The sequence below is a fragment of the Motacilla alba genome, chromosome 6 (assembly GCF_015832195.1).
Source record: "Motacilla alba alba isolate MOTALB_02 chromosome 6, Motacilla_alba_V1.0_pri, whole genome shotgun sequence".
NCBI classification, from domain to species: domain Eukaryota; kingdom Metazoa; phylum Chordata; class Aves; order Passeriformes; family Motacillidae; genus Motacilla; species Motacilla alba.
In genome coordinates, this window is record NC_052021.1 from 18,033,822 (window position 1) to 18,053,525 (window position 19,704).

At 37.6% G+C, this 19,704-nt stretch overlaps 1 protein-coding gene across 1 annotated transcript in view; it reads right to left on the reverse strand.

Annotated features, from left to right (window-relative positions):
• Positions 1-19,704, reverse strand: part of FRMPD2 (FERM and PDZ domain containing 2) — a 70,237-nt gene that overhangs the window by 2,830 nt on the left and 47,703 nt on the right. Inside the window, exons 31-47 of the mRNA XM_038141254.1 lie at positions 19,171-19,329; positions 18,361-18,535; positions 17,579-17,650; positions 17,042-17,252; positions 15,831-15,868; positions 13,243-13,329; positions 12,785-12,849; positions 11,206-11,367; positions 10,193-10,361; positions 8,858-8,934; positions 7,495-7,580; positions 6,832-6,947; positions 4,764-4,912; positions 2,950-3,040; positions 2,091-2,425; positions 394-609; positions 61-123 (exon numbers count right to left, since the gene is read on the reverse strand). Of these exons, the coding sequence (XP_037997182.1) occupies positions 61-123; positions 394-609; positions 2,091-2,425; positions 2,950-3,040; positions 4,764-4,912; positions 6,832-6,947; positions 7,495-7,580; positions 8,858-8,934; positions 10,193-10,361; positions 11,206-11,367; positions 12,785-12,849; positions 13,243-13,329; positions 15,831-15,868; positions 17,042-17,252; positions 17,579-17,650; positions 18,361-18,535; positions 19,171-19,329 (2,271 nt within the window). The remainder of the gene's footprint in view (positions 1-60; positions 124-393; positions 610-2,090; positions 2,426-2,949; positions 3,041-4,763; positions 4,913-6,831; positions 6,948-7,494; positions 7,581-8,857; positions 8,935-10,192; positions 10,362-11,205; positions 11,368-12,784; positions 12,850-13,242; positions 13,330-15,830; positions 15,869-17,041; positions 17,253-17,578; positions 17,651-18,360; positions 18,536-19,170; positions 19,330-19,704) is intronic.

The following is a 19,704-nucleotide window of genomic DNA, read 5'->3' on the forward strand; positions in this document are numbered from 1 at the left end:
GTACCATGGATTGAGGCATTTTAAAAAACATATTGATCTAGTTGCATATTTAGAACTTACCTTAGTTTGGATCATGCCAAAACGCTGATCTCGCAAATCTCTCACTATCTGCTTGATGTTGAACTGTCAGAAGAGAATGGTTTTTATTTTGGTTGACATGCAAGTTATAAAGAAAGATTTAAGCATATTCAGATGGGGAAGCTGTGACAGCTCTTTTAGAAGTAGTGTATTTGTAGTTACTATCTTTGTTGTTTAAAACAATGAAAGCTGGGTTTATTTTATTTTGTTAGGGTCAATTCTTAGACGATTTATTCTGTTCTAAGATGTTCCCACCATGTTGTTGACATCCATACCAAGTTTTTAATACTTAACAATGACCTGTTTGATACTTACACATAAATCTTTTTCTATATGGCTGAGAAGAATTTCAACACACAGCAAAACTCCACTTCTTCCAATGCCAGTGCTGCAGTGAGCAATAATAGGTCCTGTCCTGTGAGCTTTTCTCATGTAACAAATAAATTTTACAAGCTGCTCAGCGAGTTTGGAAGTATTGTGTTCTGGCCAAGTGGTAAATTGCAAATGACTTACAATGCGCTTTTCTTCTGTCTGGAAAAGAGAGACCAGAAAGGTTAAGAATTATCAGTCCCAAAACAAATTTTCAAGGAATTCCACTAAAAATTTTCTGACAGCCTCATTCTTAAAATTGTTTGTCTACACTTCTTTAGCTTTTCATACTTGACTCCAATAAAGTTTCTTTAGGTTTCAAGAAATGCACTCAGAAACACAGGCCTAGGAAATTTACTTCATATGACTTTGATGAGATGCTTAAGTTACTCTGTTGCCTTGAAAGAATGCAGTTATGTCATTTGTTGGTTAGAAAGGAAAAAGAAAAGCTTTTTTTAAATTATAACATTGCAGTACTGTTTGCTAAAACTGTTTTTGTAGTTGAACTAAGCTTTACTAGAAGAGTAGTAATAAGAGTGTAGTAATATGAGAGCCAAAATAGTAAAATTGTAAATATCTGATAGCTATCAGATATAAAGGAATAACTTGTGATTAGATACTCAATATACAAACCAACTAAAAATGATTAAAAGAATAAATAAAATGTAGATAAAATAAAGAGTAATATTAGTTGAATTTTCCTGGATCAACACTTCTTGTTGCCAGTTCACAAAGCCACATTAAAATCTGAATGCTAACTACCTGGATTTTTACTATCAGAAGAATTTTAATGTAAATATGGATTTCTGCTGAAGTAGACCTGTGGCTTTCTGTAGTAGTTTGCTACTAATGCAGTACAAACATAGCAAACTTAACATGTTCATTGAAACAATCATATATGGTGTTCCATCTTGCCATTTTGAGACTCTTTCAGGAAGACTCATATCAAATGCTTTACAATGCTTCACTCTCGGTGACATAAGGTGAATTTCCTCAAATTGTTATCTTGATGGAAAAGGCACCAAGTTTAGTCTGGCACAGGTGTTTTAATTATGCCACTAAATAATATGTCCTGCAGAAATTTTTGCAAAGCCTTACTTAATATCAAGGCAAGACTGATGGACTTATACCTGCCCTGTTTTCCATGTTCTTCCACCTGGATTCTGTATTTGTTAAGTTTCTAAAAAATTGCTGTTAGATTTGTATTTTCATGTGTGTTTGTGTCTTTTCGTGAACAAAAAAAGTATCAATTGTCCTAAATTCTAGGATGAAAGCCACCTTCTTCCCCTTCTTCTGTCCATCCAACCACCATTACAAAATATGAATCCACTGTGGTGGGGATGTGATTTGATGAGAACAGGAAACAATTCTGCAAAACACTGAACACACCAGTTCTGTGACTATTAGAGGTCTCATTTTTGGAAGTTCTTGTCCAAACGTATGTAATATTATATCCATTGCTTATGCAATGAGCAAAAAGAAAGCACCTCATTAATCCTAATTTTATGCCTGTTATTCAAATTTTTACATCCCTAAAAAATACGGGGCACATATTATGGAAGAAGCAAACAATACTACTTGTATCCACTCATGTAAACTACATAATCAATTTCATCGTATATGAAAGTATGAAGTCAACTTACCTGCTTGTTGATAATTTCTATTTTTCTAATTATGAAGTATTCCAGAATCTGGTAATTGTGTAGCCTGAGATAGAAATTAGCCAGGTCTTTAGAGTCATAGGGAGATTCAGGCCAGTATCGATGACATTTGACTTGCCCTAGCTCCACTTCTTTTGTCATCATGGCAATCACATCTGATTCACTCTCCCAGACCATTTGCCAGAAATCAGCCATAGTGGATGGAAGAGGTCCTTGGGTTATAATATAAAAGTGTTCCTCTTCTCCAACATTCATTCTAATGTAACTTGCATTAATGTAGCCATTCTCTTCTCCCAGAGGAACTCGTGTCTTATCATCTGTACAGAAACAGAAAGATGCTATTTCAGCTGTGGATCTGAACAGAGTTCTACCATCTCCAGCACTCAGAATATAGGAAACCTCAGTCTCTCCAGAAAAGGATGCCTCTGGATTTTAGAACACATTTTACTAGTAGCACCAATATTAACCATTGCAAGTAGGAATTCCCACAGATAAATTGTATGGTTCATGGCAGCTTTATTTATCTTAAGGTACTTGTGTAACACTGTGAAAAGCCTTCTAATTACTATAGAACTGTTTGCCAGTGTTCCAACATAGTGTACTCAGTGCTTTTCATGTATTGCATAGGAATGTTGTCAATGGATATTGGTGTTATAAACTAGGAGAACCTCTAAGAATATATATACTGCATCACTGATATATAGAGGTGCTACACATTTTTGCATGTGTTGTTCTGTTGCTGCAGTTTAGGAAGACATCAAGGGTCCAGAAAGTTTTTTTGTGTTCCTCTGATGACTCTGATGTTCACCAAATGCACGTTCTCATTTCTGTGCATACTTACATGGAAGGATATCTCGGTATCTGTTTTTATTCTGGTTTTCTGGTGCTTTGCCAGTTCTGCAGTCATCTATTGGTTTCACATGTTCTAAAGCCTAGATCAAAAAGAAATACTCAATCCATGTTGTTCATATCCTCAACAGACAACTTTTTGCAGTGTCAGTGTGAACAAACTTTACTGCTGTATATAACTCAAGACTGGCAAATACACTTCTTACAGAGGAGAATCAGTATATAATTCTCTAAACTTCTAGGCAAGGAAGTTAATTTGCTTTGTATTTTCTTTGACCTGCACAATATTTCTGCATTTTCAGGTGATATTTCCAGCCCTTATCCTCAGACCCCATCATTACAAGTCCCTGTTGTATATTGCTGTATTGTAGATGTTTGGAATACTGTCTTGGCCAAAATTCAGCATTTATGATAGATAACACAGTAACTAAAGCATTAACTATTGCACTATTAGCAGTGCAAAAATTACTGAATACTTTTCAGTGATGGAGAAAGTGATGAATATAGGGAACAGTATCAATAATATTAAGTGCAAATCATACAGTCATTAAGAACTTCACAGCAAATGTAGGGGAATTGAATGCAGGGTAGTCAGAAGCAGGAATGTGCAAGTTCATTTCATTATATTTTTATGTTACCTCAATATTTTTTCATTCTTCTACCTATTTTCTGTGCATTGCACAATGCTCAGTCATCACATTCTGCCACTATACATTTATATGAACTGAAGTACATGTCACCCTAGGACACAGCTCTTGAACACTTTCATCTACGGCTTTTACTCAGATAAAATATCCACTGGCTTTGGTAACCAGCACTTTACTGATTAGATCTTTATGTTTCCTGTGCAGACGTGCGACTGAGCTCATAGTAAGCTATACCAACATCAGTAATGGAATGTACTGAATGAGAATTAACACATGTCTTTGAGCCTTCAGGGAATGTCAGAAAATCCTATACACTTGAGCCTGTGGGATTTTGTACCCAGAAAGTCAGAGATATAAAGGCAAGTGAAAGAAACAGATAACATTGCAATTACTATGGAAAAGTGGCAGCAATCCATTCCACTGGTAATAAGCATGTCCTTTAAAGGAAAATCCAGTACTATCTTGAAGAATTATGAAATAATCTGTTCTTTGGGAATTTGATGATAACTTCCTATTCTGTTTATGTTCTGAAACAAGAAATTTTACAAGCCTTCCTAATTTTACTTTTTTTTAATGATTTATATGCAATCAGATGTAATTATGTGTTTTCATTATCTGTGGAGGTACATTACTTTTTCTTTGTAATTTCATTACAAAGTCCCTGACCGTAACAGCATCTTGTGGCAATGAGTTCCATGGATAACTGGAGTGTTCCATTGTGTGGAACATTTTTCTTTCCACTGTTTCTACTCTAGTGAATCCTTAGCAGCATGGACTTCTTGCTTAGGTGTAGCCCCTAGGATAGTTCTTAGGCAGATGTTCAGCAGAGCTGAGGGGGTAATAGGAAGAAGTCAGTCTGGGGGAAAAAAGATTCCTAATCTACATTATGAATGTTACATTATTTGTTTTCCTTCTACACGGGCAGTATCTTTGAACAGGGAATGATGTAAGGCTGATACGTGTGGAAAGAGAGATGCAAATACTGTACTACCACCCAAACAGCAGAGTAGAAACCCCATTTTGGCAGGAATAATTGTCAGAGTAAAAGGATGCAGTAAAGATATACAAGCTGAACTCCTATGCAGTATGCAGAAGCTATTAAAAGTCACTTTCTTAGCTGTGCTGAGCTGTTAACTCTTAAGAAGTAATCAAAGTTTACCATAAACTCCTTTAGCACCTCTTGATTCTCAATCCGCAGCTGAAGGCCTTGAATAAGACCTGTTATGCCAGTCCTTGGATCTACTCCACTCTGTGATGGTTTCAAGTTAATTAACTGAGTCAGTTCATCTCCAGAAGCAAAGGTTCTGTCTATGTGTCAACAAAAAAAACAAAAAAACAAAAAAACAAAAACACAATAACAACAACAAAAAAAAAACACCCAAGAAGTTTTTAATTATTATTGTTCATAGTGCAGAATCGTGACTTTAAAAACTAGGGAGCTGCAGGATATATATTTATTTTGCTGCTTATATTGTGGAATTGAAATATGAGAAAATGGTAGAAAATATTTTCAACTTACTTATGTTCACAGCAGAAAGAAGAATAAGTCAACATCATGGATACAACCAGCACCACATTTCGTGCTATTTGGAAGCAGATCCAACTATTGCAAGTTATTTCCTCACAGAGTTTCTAAATACAGTCTGTTCTAAATAAACTGTTCTTTCAGAATTGGTGACTTTAATGCTAGTTTATACTGGTAGAGGAGTCTCTGGCCACATCTTCACAGAGAATCATCTTCATGTTTCCAAAACTTCCATGCCAATTAGTGTTGCCACACTGCACTGCTAGGAATAATCACGACAAATTCTTCCTTCCTAAAGTAAGCAAATATATTTTTCTTCCATCTTAACTCACACTGTCCTTCAAGAACAAGATATGAACTATCTTTGATGCACCAAAGTCAAGATTCAGTTTTACTACTTAGCTCATCCTGAAATGTATGTTCTGGTCCAGTACTTGACAGATTGGGAAAATGGATAAACATTGCATCTTCAGAAATATCACTATTCTACTGGGGTTGATAGAAAAACTTCGGAGTAAATGTTGAGTAAAACCAGTGGCTTGTTAGGTAAAAAGTAATGGTTTGAGGCAGAGGAATAATGGAATTTGGGTTTTTTAGTCATAGGCTACTCTTTGCAAAGGATAACATACCAGCTGTCTCAAAGAAAAGCTGATGATGCATTCCAGGAATTTGTTGCAGGATGAAGACAAGAAGCAATGCTCTGTTTTCCTCCTCTAAGGTATCATAGCTACTCTTAACTAATTTCTGTTACAATAGAGTCGTGCTTGCTGTGTTTTTTCTCTGGGCTACAACTTGCCCCTGCCTTGCCTGAGCTTTTAAGACACTTTCTGTTTGCATTTCAGTCTCTAACCCTCAAAGAGGCTCCTACTATCGAGTTGAGGGTGCCAGTGAAGACAGATGCCCACTCTAGACAGAGCACACTATTTCCTATACACCTCTCCTTCTGGATCAAGGGGAATTAAAAAAACCCAAACCCTGAGCAGGTAGTAGAGGATAGATTGTTTATAATCTTCTGTTTGTTGGCCAACAAGTCTTGGTAGTGTGAGGGAGTTACCTGTCTTTTACTTCTAATAAGAGCCATCAGCAACTCATTGCTTCCACTGGTTGAGAAGAAGCAAGGAGAGAGAGAGAGCAATCTGTATTTCACAGAATCTGTGAGATACTGCAGCATCCTCAGTATAATTCCTTTTGCAAATTATTCTAATTTGGAGCAGAATGAGCTTAATTTTCATAAAGAAACAATTAGGCAGATTCTTTCTGTAAACTGCTCTGTGTGTCAGAGAGGCTTTGGCACCTGAGCTGTGAAAGTGCTTTAGTACGTGCTTAAGCACATCAGTTCTAGAGATTTTAATGAAATTGTCATGGGGGGTGAAATTCAGTGATTCTGGGGAGGAAGTCTTGAGAGACAGTTTGACACTGTTCTGAATTTAAGTGTTTAATTTACTTTTTTGTGAAGTCATATGGGAACAGTAAGGGAGAGAGGAGAGACCTCATGATGTATGTCTCCTTTGAGAGTTACAAAAGTTTGGATGGCCTATCTATGCATCAGTAGTAAAAATTCTGTCTTGAATGCTCTGGTCTTTTAGACTGAAAGAGCAAATCCTTAGCTTGTATATAAGGGACTAGTGTTGTTCTCAATGTAGATATATGGAGATGCTCAGCTATACTGTTGAAGAAACAAGAGAAGTTTTTGCATGATTACTTCTAGGTAGAACAGGAATCCTGTGGGGCATAACATCATCTTCATTGTTCCAGCTGCCTGACTCAGACTGTTGATTTTCTCTTCTGCAGCTTTCACATTCTGCACATTTCTGTGACCTGCAAAACAATGTCAGTTGAAGTGGCAGAATCTTTGATAACCTGAACCATACAAAGATTTTGTGTTTAATCTATTTGTGCTTACTTTTAACTTTATTGAGCAGCTATTTACAAGAATTAGTCAGAACTCTGAAGATCATAAGTTCAAGGAGTTGTAGCAGCATGTTGTCTGGAGTATTGTTTACAAATATGGCTACTGAAAAATACTATTTTTGTTATGGTACGTTGTAGGATTTTTTCAGAAGTAAGAGCATATTCTGAATAAAAAGCTTCTCAAAAATGACTGGAAGTAAGGTTTCTCATAGCTAGAGACCATTTTCATGTAGGACAGTTTTCAATTGTTAGCCCTTACGCCTGGAAGCTTCAATTCTCTTGTCTTAGTAGTTGTGTGGAAGCTGTTTAGCAGCTCTTCCCTGAAGGTGGAGCTGCATTCCAATAGACCCGTGTTTCTGTCATTTTCATACTACATTCGGACAGAGCTGGAAATATGCAAATAATTTATCCATACTATTTTTTTTAATAGTTTTACTTCATTTGAAAGACCTACCTGTCTGAAATGTTACTGATGAGGTCCTGATAGTCTTGTCTAGCCAGCTGACCTTGCAGAGGAGATTTGTCTGTTCTTTCTGCATCCTGCATGTTTCAAATAAGAAAAAGCTGTGAAAAATCAGTACACAGAAACATCAAGAATATAGTTACTTTCATCAAAATTCGTCCTTATTTCTGACAGAAATGTGTCCTTTGCTTAAGAAGGAAAGGAAAATATAATAATTTCTAATTTTCTAATAATTCAGAAGAAAGTGTGTATTGAAGTCACTAGTTGGAGTAAAAAGCCTTATCAGCTGCATTTGTAAGTTTCTGAACAATAAAACAATACAGTCCAGAGACACCTCTACATCTCAGTATGGATGACTGACTTAGAAAAGTTTGTTATATCCTCTCCAATCAGAGAAAGAAAATGCAATCACAGGAATCATGAGTCACACTCTTCCCCTCCCAGTTCTTGGCAGCAGGAAGCACCAGCATCTGAGATGGAACTGTTGGTAATAATTTCCTTTTTTTATCTTAGACACAACAATGCCAACAGTAGAAGCAGGGTGCAGCTGCTCTGCTGAAGAAGCACTCAACTAACAGAGAAGGCAGACCCTTGATGATCCTCCATATGCAATAGAAGCAATAGTACTGGTGGCTGTTTATCCATCCTAAAGAGTAATAACTAGGTCCTGCATTTAAATAATGATGCAGGATATCTACTGTTAATATGTGAGAGTAGCTTCTTCTCAGCTGTAACTCTTGATAAATAATTATTTAAATTTTAGTTCAAATTACCATTTTTCTTTTTCTGGTTCAATTACGTTACTTGAATCAGGGTTTGGGTTTTTCATTTGTTTTCTGGAGGATAAGAAGACCTAATTTTCTCACATTTACTGAGGAGTTTTATAGTTTTAAAATTGGCTCTAAAATTTATTGTGGAATGTCTTGCAGGACTTACTAAGATTCAAAATCATAGCCATGTTTGAAGAAATTTAGATGCATTTGAGTTTTGAATAGTAGTGGAGATAGCTGATAGCTGAATATTTTAATGTACATGGTTTAGAACTACTGAAAGGATGGTAAAATTAATAAATTATTCATTTCAGTATTATAAAGAATCAGAACAAGACTTGCATATGCAGTCTTTCTTCCTTCCACCCTTTTAGCATATGTATTATACTTATCTCATGCTCTTGTCTCAGTGGAATCCTGATTCACTCAAATGTCAGCAGCATCAGTCATGGCAGCACACTTCCCTCACATTAAACTTTTTTTCATTAAGAAGGTGTGGTTCTTGCCCACATTGCAGCAAACTCATGTTGTAAACAAACATGAGTACATTGCCTGATAACTTCTGAAAACTTCTCTGATTTTACCTTGTTGCACATTCTGTTGGAGTCTTCTTCCTTGAAACTGAAAACAGGCTGGGCTTGCAGGCTTTTCCCACCACTTGCTGAATACCAGAAAACAAAACAAAACAAAAAAAATCAAATGCATGAAAATATAGGTCCATTTCTTCTCTGCTGCTTAGACCAAAGGACTTTGACCTCAGATGGGGCATTGAGATACAGTGTCTTAAACTGGCATGGAATCTCCCTCTTGTGAATGCCTGGGAAGGTTGATAGAGCACAAATGCCATATGTCACCACCGAAGAAACCAGCATAATTCAGACTGATACACTGAAGTAAAGCCCTGTATCAACAGCAGCTATAAAAAACCATGAAACTATTTAAATCTGCTCTCCCTAACCCAGCTCATTCCTTCACAGTGCTAAGGGAAAAGTACCATAGATTAACTTTGCTGCCAGTACTTCCAGAATACCATTGTGTTTTGCAGGAAAACAGTTCAAACTTCCCAAAAACTATGTAATTCACTGATGTTATGTAAGAAGAAAATGGCAATGGCAGTGTCTTCTTGACTAAGAATACTTGAAATAAAGCCTTCAATTTGTAACCAGCAGGCCAGAAGGAGGAATTCTATATCCGTCCCACTTAGGTTTCTCCACATTACTGAAAATGTTTCAGTATTCAAAGAAATAGATAGTTGAGGACTATAACTATGTAATCTATTGGCAGTTTTATATCCTTGCTTCCACTCCCACCTTTAATTAGTATTTAATTTTTGAGTATTCAGTAGAGCAGAGCATAGAGCACAAAGTTTTTCCACAGTTAGTCATGCCTGTAAGTACTGCCCTTTGCAAGATGGGTGTGCTCTCAAATGAATAACAATAGACCTGGGAGCAGAGGCTTCTGGATTTGAGCATGAACACCACAGAAGAGAGAGGATCTGTCTGCCAGACAGAACAGGAGGTGTAGTGCTTCTAGAAGATAAGTAGGAGTGATGGGATGTGAAGTTTGTGGGAGAAGTATTTTAGCAATTGAGCCAAAACCAGGCTGTGATTTCATCAATGAGTTGCATAAAATGGGGTAAAATCAGACCAACATTCATGACTTATAAACTTAAGCTGAGTTAAAGCATCTTTGAGGGTCTTACAGCTTTGTTCCTAGATTTAAAATCACACTTGGGTATTCCTTCCCTGTGTCTTGAGCAGTTTAGCCAGAGCTGCAAATCAGGGTAAAGAATGTGTTTGTACCTACAGCTATGAGACAGGACTGACTGTAAAATTAACTTGTTTTGCTAATACTGAAGTTGAATTCCGGCAACACATAATCCCACTTCTGTCATATGATGAGTGGATGTGGCTGCTTACCAGGCTCAGCTTTTGTGTTTGGAGTGGAAGCTGTGTTGCTCTGGTTGCCTGAATAAGCCCAGTGCAAAGCCACGCTTCGGCAGACAGTGAGCTGAACAGTGCCTTGCGCCCTGCGCAGCAGATCTGTGACTGTTTGGCGTGGCAGACCAGACACAAAAGTCTCATTCACCTGAAAAATACAATGATGTGTATTTCCAGATTCTTGTAACACAAAGCCCTAGCACTGGGAGATCTTCATATTACTTCTTTGAACTTCATGTGTCATCGTTTTCTCCCATTTGTGGGAGAGGATTCTCATTCTCTCCTAACTCACTCACAATCCTTCATCTCTATGTCTTTATACCATGATTGCCAGCAGGACACCACAGAATTATAGTCTGATAGTAAGTGGGATTTCTCCCATTCTTCATTGAGAAGATGAAGGAGAGATGGAAGTAAATGAAAGCCAGAAAATCAACAAATTTTGAAACTCATGGAGGGAGAAGAAAAAATAATTTGGTGTAACGAAAAGGATTATTTATATTAAAAGCTGGCAGAATGGCTAGGATAGTAAGCTTTTAAATAAAGACTGAAAAGCCCTAATTCCCGTGCTTTTTGTTTGTCTTTATAATACCTACCTACCAGTAAGCTCCTGGTTAGCTGTGACCTGCATGCTTGGATAGTTAATTCTGGCTTCCCTGAAGTTTCTCTGGAATCCTCACTAGGCACAATTGCAGTCAGGAGTAGGTGCACTTGGCTGCTTGCTCTGTGACTCTGGGTCTGTGGGTCTGTGATTGCTGGGTGTCCAGCTACCAGCTCTGGGGAGGCCCAGTCCCACAGGAGGCTGAACTCCAGGGAAGACACAGGGGCCCCAGGACAACCCTCTGACCCCAGGAGCCAAGGGACACCACTCCTACATGTTACTGTGCAAAGCAGCATCAGATTTCCAACCTGCACCACTTTATATTGGACAGATGCTCATTACAGAGTAAGTAGAGAAAATGTAAGCCAAAGCAATGAAGAACAAACATTACCTTCAGTAAGATGTCACCAACTTGAAGTCTCCCATCCAGATCTGCACTACTGTCCGGGCTGATGGCTTTTATTAGGATAGCCCTGCCATTTTTTCCACCTACCAGTGCAAAACCTAGGCTTCCATTTTCAGCTTTTTCCAGCTCAATCTTAATAATGAAGTCCTACAATAGACAAGGATGCAGTCTAAAGTGGCATTCATTCAGGGCTGTATTTTGTTTGCATTTTTATTACCCAAGATTCCCATTATTCCCACAGTCCTCACTGTCTGATGTGGATTATGGGATATATCCTACTCTACTCTTGAATAGATCTATAGGACTTCCAGGAATCAAGGTAAGAGCTGCATGTATGTATCAGAATAAAAATAGTACATATTTTCATACTCTGTTTAATAACGCTGCTGGGGAAAATAACCCCGTAAGAGCAAAGAAATGTGTACTTCTGTAATCCTTTTATAATATATCAAATAAATCACCTTAACTGACAAATAAGGCATTCTTATCTTCAGCATGACATTAATGCAGTACATAGTTTATTCTCTTATTTTTATATAATTTAGATCTTAATCTTGTAATCCCAATTTTCCATCTCTTTTACTTTAGCACTTCATTTGCTTTTAAAATCAGCTGCTTTTTTAGGGTCAAGTAGTATGTCAGAAATAGCAGCAAGCTAGAAGTGTTTATGACTTGCAGCATGACTAGTTCCAATGCCACAAATATCAGCCTTGTAAATTATTATTGCAGGTTTAAAAGATAAACCATCATGGATTAAATCATGCAGAAGAAGCCGTTAGAGTGATGACATAATAAAAAATTAGAAAATTATTCCAATCTTTTTGCCAGGTTTAGGTCTAATTTTAACAAGAGATAGCTTTTTTTTTTTTTGAAAACCACAATCAAGAAAAAAATAGTCTATTCACAGGAAATATCAGTCCCAATTTGGATCATTTCAATTAAAGTTACTTTCCATGTCTTTGCACCAACAGAAGTGATGTTTGTGCTTGTAAGAATTTTCAAGCATTGTATGCTGAGCATGGAAATAACTTTCTTTTCCCCCCAACAGCAACATTCCTGTGTATTCAGTAATTCATAATAAATAATAAAAAACTTTAAAAATGCATTACTTTTGCCAAATTCAAACCATATTGGTCTATATCAGTGCTGCATAATACTGCAAAAATTTGGGCTAATTTTATTCTTTTCAAATGTCTATCTGAAAATTGCAGAATGAAACATATTAATCTCAGTTTTCAAATATTATTGTGGAAATGTTTCACAATTGCACATATTTTCCCCAGAATCCCGTGCTGTGACATTCTGTGTCTTTTTCCTGTGCCGCCTCCTTTCTAAGCATTGAAAGACAGCAACAGAAGAGTCTGTCCCCAGGAAGTGCCCAGTGCATTCTTCTCTGGGATTATGCTGAATGCAATTCAACACTTACAGGACCCTCTCCAAGTGCATTATACCCACATTTTCAAAGAGAGGAAGAAAAAACATTAAATACCACTATTGAAAAAACCTCTTTCCATATAGCTCACTTCACTTGATGAACCACCTCACACCTCAGAGTGTCACTTACTTTACATTCTGGAGAATCAGGAGTGTTCTGCTGAGCATCACAGTTTGTTTCCTCCAAATGTTTCTCTGTGAAAAAGCAAAAACAATTTTTAGATAGTTGTCCTGGTAAAATACTCTACAGTATAACACTCAAAATCTCATTCAGAGACATAATACAGCATGCTATATTTTATATGTGAAATACAAAATAAATCCCACGGATTTATGTGGCCTAAAACTCCTGAAATGTGAACCACACTGTGACCTTTTTACCTCTTTCTGAGCAGGTTCCAAAACAAGTTTTAAGAACTGCGTGCTACAGAGACACCAGATGGAGAACAGTAATGTATAATGAGGGAGGAAGGATTTTTTATGAACAGTTAATCTTTCCCAGGTGATGCCATTATCACCTATAAACTTACTTTTCTTTCAAAGAACACAATTTTACTAACCCTAATTGAAAAATGCAAAGTTCCTTACCATGTTGATGCAGCAGATGCTGATCCTGGGAGTTCAGGTTTTCATTTGACAAAGAAATATTGGCTTTTTCTGTTTCAGCTGGTGGCCCTAAAAACATACATGTATGTTTGCTCTTACAGGCCTCCTGCTAAATTTCATGTGCACATGGAATGTAAACTCTATGCTTAGGTCATTAAACAAAACATCAATTTCCAATATTGATGGTATATGAAGCAGTGTGAGACCACTGCATGATTAAGTTTGCCAATTTGCACAGAGATATAAACATTCCAGGCATGAATTGCAGAGCTACTGCATCTTAGCCATTGTTATTTTAAAAATGGTAACAATCAGAGACCAGACTGAGTCACTAGACATGTGGCAATGATCAGGCAGATGAAGGAACACTCCCACCTCTACCAGCCCCCTCCGTTTTGTGGTTTTGCTTTATCATATTTTAATCTTAGCTGCCTTCCACAAAGTACTCTTAATGTGTGAATTATTGAAAATAATTAATGTCCAGTAGTTTAAAAAAAAGTTACCTGTTTCAACTGCAATTTTAGTACGTATTCTTGTTAACTAAGCCTATAAAATGAAGGCTTGTTTCTTAATAACAAATTGTTACAGATTTATCTGTAAATATATGACTGATGATAGCAAATGGAACACCAAATACAAAATTAGTATAGGTTTTTAAAAGTGCCTGTAAAATGGAAGAATCATAGAATCATAGAGGAGTTTGGGTTAAAAGGACCTTAAAGATCATCTACTTCCCACCCTCTGCCATGAGCAGGGACACCTTTCACTAGACCACCTTTCACCACCTTTCAAAGCCCCATCCAGCCTGGACCTGAAGATTTTTAAGGATGAGATGTCCCCAACTTCTCTGGACCCCCTGATCCAGTGTCTCACCACCATCACAGTAAAGAATTTCTCTCTCCTATCTAATCTAAACCTGCCCACTTTCAGTTTGATTCCCCCTTGTCTTATCACTAACTGCCTTTGTCAAAAGTCTCTCTGCAGTACCCCTTTAGGAACTGGAAGGAGCTGTAAGGTCTCCCCAGAGTCTTCTCTTGTCCAGGATGAACTACTCCAACTCTCCCAGCCTGTCTTCACAGCAGAGCCCTGTGCTCAGGTGTCCCAGCCCTCTGACCATCTTCATGGCCTCCTAAATTGCTCCAACAGGTCATGTGCTTCTTATTCTGGGGACGGCAGAGCTGCATGCAGCACTCCAGGTGGGGTGTCACAGAGCAGTGGGGCAGAATGCCCTCACTCAACCTGATGGCCACACTGCTTTAGGTGCAGCCAAGGATATGATTTCTGGGCTGTGACTGCACATTGCTCAGTCATGTTTAGCTTTTCATCAGCCAACACTCTCAAGTCCTTCTCAGGGCTGCTCTCAGTCCATTCATTCTCTGCCCAGCTTGTGTTTATGCTTGGGATTGCTCTGACCCACGTGCAGGACCTTACATGTCTTGTTTTATAGGAGAGGCAGGTAACTGTGCCAGTACAGCGTTTATAACTCTATCACAGGTGGACTAGGTCTCACTACCTATTTGAAGGGGTCTTGAGAAATCTTGGAATCTGCAAAGCTCACAGAAGGCTGTGTGAGCAAAGTCCTACCAGGCTTTTGCCGTGCTTCAGTTCTATTGCGTTAACTCAGAGTACACATAACTTTATCCACACCTTGTAGAAAATTGCTTCAGTTTCTAGAAACAAACACATGGCTGCATGTGTAAGGAAATCTGTCACTAACTTGACTTGGAATAAGTTCTTCAGGTAACCATATGCCAGTATTCAGATGAGTGTAGGCATGTGAATAATTGTGGTCCAGGATTACTTTTTGAAGTCATGTTTGCATGATTTAGAAGAAAAAAACCAAAACAAACATTGAGCTATCCAATCAGGTAAATGAAACTGGGGTTAGGCCTGACTTAATGCTGCAGCCAAGTGTGCCTTGGAAAGCATTACTTGCATAACTAACACCCTTTGTATATGCTGACCTAGATGTGATCCCTCTCCTTCCACCTGAGGGTGCAGGTGCAGCCTCTGCTTGCTGAGACTCCTTAGGCTGCCAGAGCAATTCTGGTCACATCTTTGTGGTGTAGATGATTGTTGAAGTTTTGTATCAGTGAGAATATCAAATATCTCCCCTTATAGGAATGTTTTTATATTAACTAACAGATATTAGTGCTGCTTGTTGATTTCATATACTTCATTAATAACGGTTTCAAAAGGTGGTCTAGATGATGAAGTAGTGACTCGTATTAAATAGTGGCTCAAGAAGTGCTGGAAAACTTCTTAGAGGATAGTTTTAGTCAAAACAGATGTTGAAATATGACCACATAAAATTCCTATTTAATAACAAATTTAAAAAATAGAAACTGAGTATGTAAAAAATTACTTTTTTACAGAGAACTATGCATTTTATTTCTCTCTTTAAACAGCTACCAAATTTTCTTCAGACCCCTAAAATGGCCATAACAGAAATACTGAATGGCAAGTTACAATTTGTTAATAAGTTTTAAATGCAATGAATCAATATCTTCTGCTTATTTTCCAAATCAGCAAGTTTTGAACTAAAACCCAAAAACATTAGCCTTACTTACTATTGTCCTGCTCTATAGGAACCACTGGATTGCCATTTCTGGGGGCAGAAAAAGTGAAATATGTGAGCCATTAAGCGCTGCATGCTTTGTAAAGCACATATGAAAATTATTTTTAGAAATTCAATTATCTGAATAGTAGTTGTCCTTCTATGATTTTGTTAGTGGTGCTTTTCTAAAGAGAATTGATATCAGTATATGAAAATGTTTGACTGTAGTGAAACATTTTATTAAAATGTATTGGGGAAAAAAATAAGCATGGTAAATCATCTGGCTCAATACAGAGCTGCTTTCTGGTCCATTTTGAATTCAGCTTTGGTTGCCCCCTGTATAAAGTGGGAATGCTCTTCTGTAAGTTCTTTTACCCTATTTCTGTTTAGCTCCTTAGTTTGTAAAAAAAAAAATTAAAATCAGGAGGTGCTGACTACTAACTTAATGTACAGCAAGATGTATAATGAGGCAGCAGTTTATTCTTCTTGTGTTAGATAAGCACAAGTTAATAAAACAGTGATAAAAGTTTGAACTATGTTAAGACAGCTGCGACAGCCATTCTGTCACATGCTCTGGTTACATAACTCAGTTACTCACATGCTTTGAGTTAATATTTTACCATTCCTCTGAGATCTTTGGAAGCTATTTCTGCATCAGTCCAGGACCTGAGCTGGTGTGATATCAGACTGTGGAACACAATGAATCAAGATGCAGCCGTGAACTGATGAGTGAAATCCTTTACAGACGATTATTGTTCAGGCCTGGAAAGACTTTCTGGTCATGCTGCAGGTTAAATGCTGCATTTTTACTACCTTTCTTTGGCTGTTGGAATTATCTCAGAATTTCTAATCAGAGATAGTTTCTTGCTTGTAGCTGCGAATCTGAGATTATAAGGGGAAAGTTGACACTCGTGATGGAAATACAAAGATTTTCCCTAGAGAGCAAGACATATGAAAATGGTGCTCAGCCTCACAGTTAAAGGCTTCACATTTGATTTTGGATGCTGGAATTTGAAGAGTTCTCATTTGTGTTGTATGAGTCTACTTGTACTTGCTGTGTTAGTTGTAATTACAAGGAGTTGAGATGTCTTATGAATGTTATTTATCAGGTTGCAACATTCAGACCTTTGAGATAAAGCATTTTTCGGTTTTGTGTTGTCTGACTTGTTGATGTAAAATTTAGAAACTTGCTTCAAAGTTAGGATCAAGTATGCTCAGATTTACCTTGTGGCTTTGATTCGAACATTCTGGGTGGCAGCTTCACATACTCTCACTGCATCATCCAGGCTAATGCCCTCAGTGCACAGTCCACTGATGTAAACAATCTGATCTCGTGGCTGCAAACTGCCTTCCACACTGGCAGGAGAGCCAGGCACTATCTCTAGCACATAAATACCTTGTAACTTGCTTCCAGCTCCTCCTGTCAGCTTCAAGCCTAGAATAATGCAGAGAAAGCATCTTTTGTGGCAGAGTGTTTTGATTTTCACTGTCAGTGACTTAAAGTGGAATAAATGTGAGTCACTGAAAGATAGGCTGAAGAAATCACTGACATTATAAATAACAGTCCCACCCCAGTAAAATGGGATTTATAAGTTGGACTGAAAGAGTGAAATGTCATTAGATGTTAAAAAAAGTATGGAAAAACTTAAATGGTGGTGCCCATCTCTGTGTTTCAGTGCTGCCCTAGTGCTTCATTTCCCCTGATGTTTGATAGTCATTGCAATAGGACACTGAGCTGAACAGCAGCAGCTCCCTCATTACCTGCACATTTAAATGCCTTGCAGTCTTCATGGTGCCACTGGGAAAGGAGGCCTACAACAGCTGAGGAGGGACCTACACAGCGCAAACAACACTTAAGGAATCTATGAACAAATTAGTTCCTACCTGGAAACAGGATGCTGTACATGAGCAAATATAGCCATACTGTTTCCTGAGTCTACAGTTTTATCTGTGTGCAGTACTCATAACATGCTACAGAAATATCAAGATACTCACATTGTGGGGATTTCTTTTATCGTTTGTATTGTTTGTAGATAAAGCCTTGTGTCTGTGGGGAATCAAGGATTCAAGTGGAGATTTTTTGAATAGCAAACTGTAGTCTCAACCTGTGGCTCATCCTTCTTAAACTTTCCCTTTTCTTCAATTTTTTTTCTTTCCCTCCAAATAGATCTTTATGTGTCTCTGCAGGTAGTAGACATTATTATCCAACTACCTAAAACTTATATACATAAGTTACAGAAAAATATGATACTCGAAATCTGCCAGAAACTTCAGTTAATAGGGTGACAATGCAAAGATAATTTTTCCAGCTACCTTCATTAGTCTAAGAAGCAATATTAGTCTTCCCTCTTAGATGTTGCCCAAAAAAAAGCTCTCATTCCTTGGTCATGAGCGATCATGAAGAGCATAAAGGTGTCAAGGTCAGTTTGGATCGTACTGATCCGAGAGCACATTTGCTTATGATTATCTTATGCTGTCATTCCTATGATTGTCTTATGCTGCCACTGCTGTCCGAAATAGCAAATACAGCATTTACTACACACCTAGCTGTCCATCGGCACCCTTTGTGAGAGTAATTTCAGGAATCTCATCTGGCCCAATTGAGGGACGCGGGTCGCTGTCAGCACGACCAACCACGAGGTGCAGATCTGGAGGAGAGCTTTGCAGTAAAGTCAGGACTTCCTTGCATGGTAAAGATGTGACATCAATTCCATTCACCTAAATGACAAACCAGTAAAATCATGTCATAGATCTCATTGACCATCATTTACTCTACTCTGAATTTTGCACATGAACTTAAATTAGTCTTAACTTCCTTGTCATTGTTTTGCTCTGGTATTTAATGTCAATACATTTAACAATTAAGATTGCAGTAATATTTATTTTTTGAACTTTTATTTTTCTGAATGCAGAGCTTTAATAAAAATAGCTTTTTTTCCCCATTGAAACTCAAGATCTTGTTGCAAAAAACAAGGAAGAGGTCTTATGTGAAAAACTGAACATGAACCAGGCTGAAAAAAGGTTTTGTTATTACATTAAAAAGGACATAATTCCTTCATCCTTTGTGTGTCACTTATCACCTTATTACATTAATTCGGTTTATGTCATTTAATTGGGAAGGAATTTAATGTCTCATTTGTCTTGAATTGCTCCTAGATCCATTTTATTCGCCTCACAATACAATCTATTCAGCCTGAAATTTATCCAACTGAGGTCAGCAGAATTAGATTACATTATTTATTTAATACCTGAATATGTGATAAACAGGTGATACTAAATGAAGAATGCCAAAGCTAAATGACATTGATCTGCAAATATTTTCTCCTCTGCATAAACTCAAATAATTACTGTACCATAATGATTCTGTCTCCCCTTCTCAATCTTCCATCAGAAAGGGCAGGATCATTCAAGATTTCATCAACATACAGGCAGGTGTCCATTTTGTTTAAAACTACAGAGAATCCATAACCATTATTCTCTGACTTTGTCAAAGTCACAAAGATCTCCATTTCCTGTTAAAAAAGCACAGGTTGTTTGATATAGGCTTTTCTGTTGCTTCAGTAACATCTTCCATAATGTTTATATGCACGTAGGAATCAGCTCCTCAGATGGTACAAGGGATCTAAAAGACGTTCTGCCATATCCCAGAATTGTGGAGGTTCATGTTGATTGACTTATAGGATCTAGTAAAGTGGAGAATGCCACCAGGACCTGGATTAGGCATTTGGAATGTGCAAAGAAAGGCTTGGAGGCCTCTGAGCTGACAAGCATTGTGATAGCAGGGTGCAAAGATCACTGTTACTATTGCTGTCCCACTGAAGGAAATGCCTGGAGCTAAATTTTGTCCACAGAGCTCTTAAATTAGTGGGAATTCAGAGCTCATTAGT